Here is a 10,748-nt window from a genome sequence, read left to right on the forward strand (position 1 = left end):
AAAACTATTTACCAGTGGGGCCAAATGCAATAGTTACAATGACAATTGTAAAGTTCCAATTTTATTTAATGATTTGATTCCAATCATTTTGACTAGTCTAGTCTTTAAATAGCAGTTGGATAAAATGGATGTAAAATTGATTGATAAGGAAAGAAAGTGACAATAAAGGATTTTTAGTGGAAAGATGCATATATTTCATCATTGATTTTATATTGTTGATTTAACAAGAGATGTGTATATTCCAACTTATATCATTGGTATTTTCTAAATGTCCTATTTTGAAAAGAAAACGATTAATGACTAAAGTTGACAAAATGCCAGTGATTTGACTTAAAGTAGCCCATCAATTCAAGGAGAAGTAAAAATATAAAGATAAACTAAAGTGTACATTCAGTGGGGTAAGCATGGATAGAAGACATATCCTACATGATTACCTGCTATGTCAGGATTAGCAAATCTGTCTGAGTTTGTTTCATGAACAGTTTTAAGAACCTTGCTTGAAGTTTGCAAACTTAATGATGGATTAATCTTTTTATTAAAATCTGGTCAGTTGTAAAGCTAGAAAGCAAGATATTGTCAAATAGAAAGCATCTGAAATCAGCACTGCCATGGGACATGAAACTATACAAGAAAAACAAAAAACAGTGTCTATTCCGACAAAGTATTGTCACTTCTCCCTAACAGTTCCAATGCCTACTGACTATACGATTGTTGTGAGCCCACCCAAAGGGGTCTGGGTTCTTCATTCTTTCAAATTACCGCCTCTTCTGGCTGGTGCAAAAGGTATGCATTGTATTTTAGGTTGTTCCTCATTTCTGTTAGCGAAGCTGTAAAGGGCCAAATGTTTGTGATTTGTACTTGCACAAGGTCCCCATTATACACACTACCCCCAGTTTTTAGGAAACAATTGCAAGCCTAGAATTCACCTGCATATTTACCTCCTGTAGTCTCTGGTATCACATACAATTCCCTATAATGACTCTGTATAATGGCATTATTGTGCTTTTGACTGACTTCCCTCTAATGAGTTATACTGAGAAAAGCAGGAAAAAGTTTTGGTGTTTGCAAATAGACTAAGGGAGGAGAGGACTACACTACATGGAAGGGTCTAGATAATTTAGTGAGGATAATGTATTTTATATATCTAATTTTTGTTTTGGGTAGAGGGTTAGAACCCCGTCAGATTTGTATTGCTTATAGTGATGACCATAGACAATGAGATCCTTCTGTACAATCTCCAGGGGGGCATCATAACTTCACCTAGATCAACTACATAATGAAAGCTTTATGCAATCCTCTCAAACAACTTCTGTAGGTAATGAGAGAAATTGCTGTAACAGTTTGATATTGAATTGACATACTTGCATGGTGAAATGGATAATCACATCCATCAGTATACTTGGCCATCTTTTAGGGACATCTGTTCCACATTAGAACCAAGCCATTTGGGTAAACAAAACCAGAAGAACATTGTATCAGACATTAACTATATGAACAAACTATAGAAGAACCAACATAACAACAATCTCCCTACCGGAATCCAACAAACATATCAGTTAATTACAGTCATCTTACAAATAACCAAATTACTTTTCGGTTTCAATCTGCAGCCAGACAATTTCCTTAGAGTAAGTGTATTTTGACTTCAGACTTAGGGCCCATCCACAATATAAGGCAAATTGTTTTCTTTGTGCCCTGTTCACACAACAGTGTGGGTGTGATCGGTATTGCTTTGCAGAAAAGTACAGCATGCTGCATTTTGTTTGCACACTGGATGCCACCAAATGGCAGCACACCACAATGCTGGGCAGGGACCTGAACATTGTACACATTGTGCACTGCTGATTAAGTTAAAAACAGAAACAGACAGCTCTGGCAGTGTGCACTTCACATTGCTGGAGCTGCCACAACGCACTAGCCCATTAGCGGATGGACTAGTGTAAAGTGCTGTCAAATCCATGTGTCATGAAAAAAAAAATAGCTTACATTGGATATCAGTTTGATGTCAGTCTGAGATCAGTTTAGGACATAACTGAAATGTGTTCACATTGGCTTGTATGGAGGAATAAAAGCAAAACAATCAGCAATAAACATCTACTCTGCTCACTATGATCCAATGTAAAATTCAAACACTGCATTCCCTATTTCTCATGACTGGATATAATACAGTTAAGTAACAAATTCAAAGAATAAGCTTTAAAGTGATATTAAAGCCAAAGGGAGTTTCAGCTATTCCAAATGCTGATCAAATCACTTGATGAATGCATTGAATGAATGCTGCTTCTTGATGTTTAAAGGTTATCGTTTCCTGCAGAATCAGATGGTCCCATGAGGACTGGTCCTGACTTTCTGTTTTTAGTGTGGCTCCTTTCTCAAGCAGAGTGCTATGCAGTCACCCTTGTGTGTGCTAGTAAAGTATAAACATTCATTTTGAACCACTAAAGAAAAGAAGACACTGCACCCCTAAATTTGCAAATCCAACAACAAAACTTACTTAACATGGGGCTTTTAAGGTGTCATATCATGAATGAAAAAAAAGGCATGGCAGGTGTCTTCTGTTGCATTAGAGGGAAATCTGCACACTTACAGTGCGTGATCTTGCCTAAGCTTACTGAAACAGGAAGCATCACTTCCAGTTTCAGCCTGTCATTTCCCTGTTTGTGGTGGCCAGATCTGTGCTGCATCAGGTTCAGTGGGGTCCATAGGTGATGTCTCCATAAAGAGGAACTGTCACTTCCTATTTGCTAACACATAGGGGGCAGTGCAAAAATAGAAGTTTAAAAAATAAGTGATGTAATTAAACAATGAAATAATTTTACAAACACGCATTGTGCAACACGTTACATATATCCACAAATGTTGGAATGATAGTAATAATTCTAGGGCCATCACCCACTGTTAAAGGAGAACTATTGGGTGAGTGAATTACTTATCCCCGTAGTTAGAGCCTATGCGTGACATTGAAACTGTCACATCGGCTCTATGGATCGGGAAGTGAGCAAAAACATACCGCCGTTCGCTCACTTCCTTATCTCCCTGCAGACAGTGGTGACTGACAGTCACGATAGCAGGGTGAATCTCGACAGTATTGTAGGGATCCATCTCGGCTGTGGCGTTCTCAGCATATAGAGGGCAATAGCCTGCTATATACTGTGCTTTATTTTTACTTTTATTATAGGAGTAAGGTTGCAAATTGTCAAACAGTGACTGCAGCTTTCAGAATACAATAGCCCAGCAGGGTAGATTCACATGGTTGAATGAGAAAAAACATCTACAGGGTTATTCACAAAAGGGTGAAGAGTTTGGAGAAGGCAGGGGAAGTGAACAATTTAGGCCAAAATAGCTGATTTGGAAAAATTCTCCAATTCAGGTCACTTTCCAGTTCAGCTATGTTGTCCTTGATTATTCACTTCTCCTGCCTTTTCAAAACAATTTACTCTTCGTTAAGGATTATCAGTTCAGCCTGGGATATATGAAGAGGAGATCTCCAGGAGATCGATAGATCATGACTCTGAATGCATTTCCGTTGAATTAAGGATGTCAAAGTTATATTTTAACAAGTCCCTTTGAAGGGATGATAGGGGACACAAACCCCAAATGTCAGCATCATCTCCTGGGCATGGGATCACGTGGTCACCTTTCCTGAACCATCGGAATACCAGTACATTTGGTGCCCCAGGATAGACGTGCCCAAAGGAAGGGGTGATTTTCTTATGTATGTTTAGGTAATAACATATTTTTGTATTAACCTTTTTTAAAAACAAAAGCTCAGCACAATGAACATAATCCATTGCAGTTTGTCAATAACATTAGCACAGCAACTTTGTTTTTTTGTGGGTTTTTTTGGTTTTCTTTTTTTAAATCCCCCATAACATAATTATAGCAGCTGTTGAGCCTGCCATTAGATCTGTTATTATCCATTTCATGTAATAGGCCAAGCTGTCCAGCAAAAGTGACAGTTGGAGGGGTTGAGAGAAACCATATTACAAAGGTGGGATGCTTTTAATGTTCGGCTTTTAGTCAAATGGCTTAAACCCTTTCTCAAAAAACATAGTGATGTAACTGCTGAAAGTATTACCTGAACCCAGGCTTTAGTTTGTTTTCTTTTACTTAAAGTCTATTTAAAATGACATGTTTTAAGACTAAGACTACTCCATCCACAGCGTGACAACACTTCTGGACAATTTCACTTCAGGCTATTGCAGAAAGTAGAAATTGAATAAAACTACTGGCAGGATGAACAGGTAATAATTTTTAGGGCTCATTTACATGGGCATGCACATTATACGGCATGCACTCCATGCAGAGACCTGCTCCCAGGAGGGACAGGCCTCTGGGATGTGTAATTGCGTATTAATGCCTGTACTTCCCTATGTGAGTGTGTGAGTACACGGCTGCACGCAGCTACGTGCCAACCCGGGTGGTCGCATTTGGACACACGCACTGTAGTTGATGTGCAGGTTCGAGTCAGCGTGTAGCAGCGTGTAGCAGCATGCAGCGGCGTACTCCAATTGGGAGGTACAGATGGCTGTTTGAAATTACACGCAGAACCTATCTCTCCCAGGAGCAGATCTCTGTATGAGCATGCACGATGTACGGATGAACCCATGTGAGTGAACCCATAATCAGTCCTTATTTTTCTTTCTACAACCAGATGAGATTGTAATATACAAAGTCCAATTTAGCACAATCTTAACAACATATTATTTCACAAATGTTATATTTGCTATGAAACTTTCCACAGGTGTGCAGTGAAAAAGTTCAGGGCCACAGCTATAATTAAACACAAGCAAAGAGAAAAAAAAGAGACAAAAACACAGATATATATGTCAAGGATCATGTGGCATGCTCTCTAAACAGAGAGTATAAAAATGTGCAGCCAACAATTGAGCTCTTGCTTCGCCAGCATGTGGACCCTTCTCCTAATAACCAGCATTGCTGCAGTGTCTGCTGAACCTCTGACCTTTCATGGGTAAGAAAAGCTACTGTAGCTTCAATTCCACCCTAACTTTAATATCCTCTTACTGAAGTGATGCATTATGGTATTATTTTAATTTTTTTAAGGGATAAAGTCTTTCGGATAGTGCCACAAACTATTGAACATGTGGAGCTTCTCAAATCCATAGCCAGCCAGACAAAGGTATGATACAGATAAGGAATCAGGACGTATCCTAAAATCCTGATAAAGGTACTTATATTTTCATGTAATTGTTTCTCAGCAAATACTCTAGTGACATGAAAACCTGGAGGTCCCATATCTAGAAAATGTTTGTATTCATTTATAGGCATTCACACCACATGTTTCAGAGAGTCTGTAAAATAATGGTGTGAGAAGCCTCAGACGCATACTACATCTGACTCTTGGGCTACATATTAGGTCTGGGGCAATTACATCAAATGCTGTGAAGCTAAGTGGATTCACAATTATTTTCTTGGTCCTTATATGCAGACAAGGAGTCAATGGCAGCTTCTATTTGAAGCTTCTTGCATTGTACTTTGTATCAGAATAGATTTTCCGATCAAAGGCATATTCCACCCAGAATCAAACAGGAATGTTGGTTGAAATCCGGGATGTTGAAGCACAACCCTAGCTACCTCCAGGACCCCAGATCTGACATCTGTATGCTGAAATCTTATATGAACTCTTGCTACAACCATTACCACTTGACTGTGACTTGACAACGCATCTCTACTAACCTAAACGTGAGTTACAGAAGTCCTTTTTTGCCTGTGGCCTTCTTCCAGCCTCACCACCTGTGTTATTCCTTTCCATCCATTGTACCTGGGTCCATCACGCTACTGCCTAGTGAAGAATAGTACGGCTTCATCGCTCCACATCATGACATCATGGTCTCCTCCTCCTCTGCATATTGAAGCGATTGCTCACCCTTATCAAGCCTCACCATTTGCTGTTGCCATTTATTTTCATCCACCACACCCGAGTCCTTCTCGCCGCCTCGCAGCAAGAAAGGGTTCTGACCCTACAAGCCCCGAACAAAGCTCTCAACCACCTGTCCAAGCGAGTACTCACCCTATCACAGGTGAATTGAACACCACTTACCCCCAACCTTCTCAACAGTGATTGCGCTAGGTTGTGGCGCTTCAGTCTCTGGCACTCCATCCCCAGTCCATGGTAAAATCCCAAGCTGCATAGCTTCCTTGATTGATAAGATGCTATCAGCTGCACAGCATCATTGATTGCTAGGATGCTGTTGGCTATGCAGCCGACAGCGCCCTAGGAACCATTAGTGCATCCCCTGCCCCATTGAGCTTCCGAATGTAGAATCCCCAACCGGCAGCTGAATGTAAACAAGGGGGCAGGGATTGTGCTGATGTCATTGATCACATATGGTCATTGCAATATTTACTTAAAGGAGAACTACGAGATGAGTGATTTCCACTCACTGTCAGCATCCAGAGCACCCCCAGGTGGCGCTGGAGCCAGGTCCAACAGTTCCTGTGCTCGCCTGCGGGTGTCTCCAGCAGCCAGGAACTGTCAGGAACCTGCAGCTCCAGTACTCACCTGCGGGTGTGCCTCACTGTGACTGATCATCCCATCACCTGGTGCTTCCTGGGAGGGTATTTAGGCCCTCCCTGCAGTCAGGAAGCTGGCTCAGTATTGCGTCACCTGCACCTGACTGACTCCCCTGGCCTGTGCCTTGCTACCTGGACCCTGCTACCTGAACCCTGCTACCTGAACAATGCTTCCTATCTGCAACCCTGTCACCGATCCAGCTTGTTACCCGACCACTCTCCTTGAATCCTGTTCCTGTACCGTGCTGCCCTCCTGTCACCGACCCGGCTTGTACCTGACCACTCTCCTTGTATCCTGAGGCCTGCCGTATATCTGCAGGCCTGTTACCCCTCCTTGTTGCTATTCCCCCTGGCTGTAGGTGTGTGTTTGTCCCAATGGTGGGTTTGTTACTTCACTGCTAAACCTGTGGGGGGTTGAGGGGGTTTGTAGTTTTGTTGATGTGTACCAAATAAACTGTGTGCATAGAACCCTATCCCGTGTGGGCATATTAATTTGGTCATCCTGCGTGGGTACCTACATGTGGTGTGAGGACGCCTGTGCATGGTACCCTGACACTCACCTCATAGTTCTAGCCGACCTGTGACAATGAGACTGTCACAGGTCGGCTTAGTAGATCGGGAGGTGAGCGAACACATACCGGGTTCGCTCACCTCTCACGATCCTGTCACGGCTCTCTGCCGTGACAGGGGGAGGGGCTGGATTCCCCTCTCCCCGCTCCGATCTGCCAGCGCTGACTGGCGGAACGGACGGGGGAGGGGGCGGGTACAGCTGGCTCTGCCTCTAGATAGGCAGAGCCAGCTGTCACTCACGCATCTGGGTGGATCTCGACGTCCATGTCGGGATCCGCTCCGGCTGCGGCGTCTCAGTATACAGCTACAGCTCGCGGTATACTGAGCTTAGGGTAACGGGAGGACGCTAGTTTGTGTCCTCCCGTTACCCTAAGGAGAACTATGGGGAAAAACACTGACCCCATAGTTCTCCTTTAATGACATCAGACAACATAGCCAGCCCCTTTGGGGTGGAGATTTGGTTGACATCATTATCCAAATATGGCCATTGCCAAGAACTGTGTAGTAAAGAATAGTGCAAACATGTCCTGCTCTTTACTACACAGTGGCCCCACTCTGAGAACTGGCTTGTCTCTACATGCCAACTTAGATGTGGTCTTAAGCATCTCCAGTATATGAACTGATGGTAATTATTTTTGATTTGGTTGCAGCCACAGCGGCACATTGTGAAAGTCACACAAGTAAGAACTACCTGAATCTGCCGCATGGGATGGAATTCTTAAGGAAACTGTCACAAGGCTTTTGTGAATTAGAGACCAGACTTTTTAAGGGACCATGCTGCCAGAAATGTGTTGCAAATGCTTTACTGAATGGCCTGCTTTTTGTTTGGTACTTTTTTTTGCTTACAAGAAACTGTCCTAACACAAGAGGGCACATTTGTTGCGTTTGTCTTTGACAACAAATGTTTCCAAATCTTGGCCTCCATATGGTACCAGTACAGGATTCTGTCAGTCCAGAGTTTTACTTTGGAGGAGTGAATGAAGAGAATTCAAACGCTGAATTTCCAGTCTTGGTATATATTTATTGAACTATACATATTTTGCATAATTTACATTGTTTATAGTCTATAGACTATTATATGATTCTTCCCTTTCCTGTGCCAGAAAATAATATAAATAATATCAATGTGGAATAAGGTTTAAGCAAGTCAAAGACCAAGTCACGTTCTATTTTGGATGACATAATGAAAGGGTTAATAATAAATAAGCAGAAGGATTGTTATGAGAACTTCTTAAGTAAAGCGATTGAGGAATGCACGTTCCTTGACCTTAGGATACTGCTGCTTTAACAATATTTAGAAACTCCGGGATGGAGACAGACAAGAGTACGCTTGAACTTTGGCACACTAGTGCAAGGCTGTATTATATTTTAGTACTACCTAATCTCTATGTCTGGCATGTCACTCTCTTGTCATGGTGCTTCAATAAAGGAAAACTTGAGTCATAGGTAAGGAACCCAATAACAATATATTTATATCTCTTTTAGCATTTGCGTGTATTTGTAAGCTTCAAGCTGCCAACATATCCTCTATTAACAGGTTGTTTTTTTTTTTTACAATGAAACACAGTTAATAAATGTAAAACAATAAATTATGTATTGAGTAGACTGTCACCACCTTTACTATGTTACCTCAGTTAATAAGAACTCCATAGATACAGCTGTTCAACTCTTCTAATACAATTTTATCAGTTACCTGAATAGAGTCTTTTCGCAAACATAATATTCATTTTTAGACCCATGGTCATACATTTAGATAATGAATAAAAGTGCCCTTAAGGTAAACGTAGACATTGTTCACTTATTTACTTGAGAAAATAGGGGAAAAAGGGGTTTGTAGAGAGATAAATACACCCAATGCATATGTAAAAGTTCAACCAGAATGTATTAGACATTGAATAGATAAAATAAAATTGGATCTCATTATTAAATAAACACTGCGTCCAATAAATATAAGTTGACATGTGCCCAGTACATACAGTCTCAGGTCAAGTTGCTTATATATATATATATATATATATATATATACACACACACACATGATAAAATCCATAATATTCAAAAATGCATGATCCAATTAACATCACTGACATGATTGTCCCGATGGTCCCTAATGTACAAAATTGCATAATCCAATTACATAACTAAAATAATTGTCCCAATGCGTTTCGCAAATTTAGCTTCTTCAGGGTACCGGTAGTTGATAGTCATGCATAAGCAGTGCCTGAGGTAAAAACAAATGTGCGTAGGACCGAGATGATTGGGTGGCTGGAAAACCGCCGACCCCCACATTCCATCCCTTGTTGTGCCTGGGACCCCGGGGCATCAGGGGAGGAGCGCCTGGGAAGATTCACGAGAGCCCAGGCTTCCCTGCTGGGATGTTTCTATAGAAGGCATCTAGTAAGGAATGGCCTCCTTCCAGTAGTGTAATGGTCCTAATTCCTCAACCTATTGGAAAAGAGGAAAGGATATTTCTAAAAATTGTAGTCATGGGCCAAAATTCCTTCATGTCTCCACATTAGAACTTTTCCTCTAAATATATTTGTATAATTCGACACATACATATTTGCCTTTTTCAGTTACCACATGTCCCACAGTATCACCCCTCCCCTTATATAGCCCCCACCGCCAAACAGACTAACCGGATATCAAAATTCCGGTCATCATTCGGCGGTGTGGACATTCCATCTGTGCATGCGCCAGCCGGCACACACGCGCCTCTCGAGTCCCGTTACCTAGGAGACCAGGGAAGCCGTCCCTAGGTCTGCCCCCATTTTCTAGTATAGGAGCGGAAGAGCTGCCGCTGAGGTGGACAACTCGCTAATATGGGCGAAGACAAATAGAGGAATGAGTCCAGAGGTCCCAGGCTAATTAGCACATCAGTCCTGTATCTCATGGGCCACAATCAGTGGGGCATCCTATCGTAGAGGGGGTATCCCTCTTGTAAAAAAAACAATGTCTAATATATTGTCTGCATAGCAGATCTGTCATATACATACTTGTTATCATGCACTAATTATATTACCCATAGTCATATTGATATTTATCTCGGTAATTCAGTACTTTTAGCAAAATCGATCTCATTTACGCTCATACTATATAACAATTTCAAAAATGTGTCCCATCATTGCAAACTTATATATTATCTTTGTTCATAATACATCGTATTGCATAATTGGCAGTGTCAATCTCACTTTTGTTTCGACATATATGATAATCAGAAAAACCATTGCATCTTTGTAAGCTTGAACATTGTCTTTTAGAGATACGTAGTCTTTTTATAATACTTCATATTGCATAATTAGCATAGTCAATAACACTTTGATTCAACATATATGGCAATTAGAGAATACATCCAATCCTTGCAAACTTGTATATCATCTTTTAAAAGTACATCCTGTTGCATGATTAGCATCATCGTTTCAACATTTGTTTTTACTTTAGGCACTGCTTATGCATGACTATCAAGTACCGGTCCCCTGAAGAAGCTAAATTTGCGAAACGCGTTGGGACTATTGGGACAATTAGTAATGTAATTGGATTATGCAATTTTGTACATTAGGGACCATCGGGACAATCATGTCAGTGATGTTAATTGGATCATCTATTTTTTAATATTTTGGATTTTATCGTGTGTGTATATATTT

At 41.1% G+C, this 10,748-nt stretch overlaps 1 protein-coding gene across 1 annotated transcript in view; it reads left to right on the top strand.

The window, feature by feature from the left end:
• Positions 1 to 4,907: 4,907 nt before the first annotated feature.
• The window catches only part of LOC108797314 (carboxypeptidase B-like), a 35,406-nt gene continuing 29,565 nt past the window's right edge, over positions 4,908 to 10,748 (top strand). The window contains exons 1-2 of the mRNA XM_018568895.1: positions 4,908 to 4,972; positions 5,065 to 5,140. Coding sequence (XP_018424397.1) covers positions 4,908 to 4,972; positions 5,065 to 5,140 — 141 coding nt within the window. The remainder of the gene's footprint in view (positions 4,973 to 5,064; positions 5,141 to 10,748) is intronic.

The sequence above is a fragment of the Nanorana parkeri genome, unplaced genomic scaffold (assembly GCF_000935625.1).
Source record: "Nanorana parkeri isolate BGI_ZX_2015 unplaced genomic scaffold, ASM93562v1 scaffold1259, whole genome shotgun sequence".
Classification (NCBI taxonomy): domain Eukaryota; kingdom Metazoa; phylum Chordata; class Amphibia; order Anura; family Dicroglossidae; genus Nanorana; species Nanorana parkeri.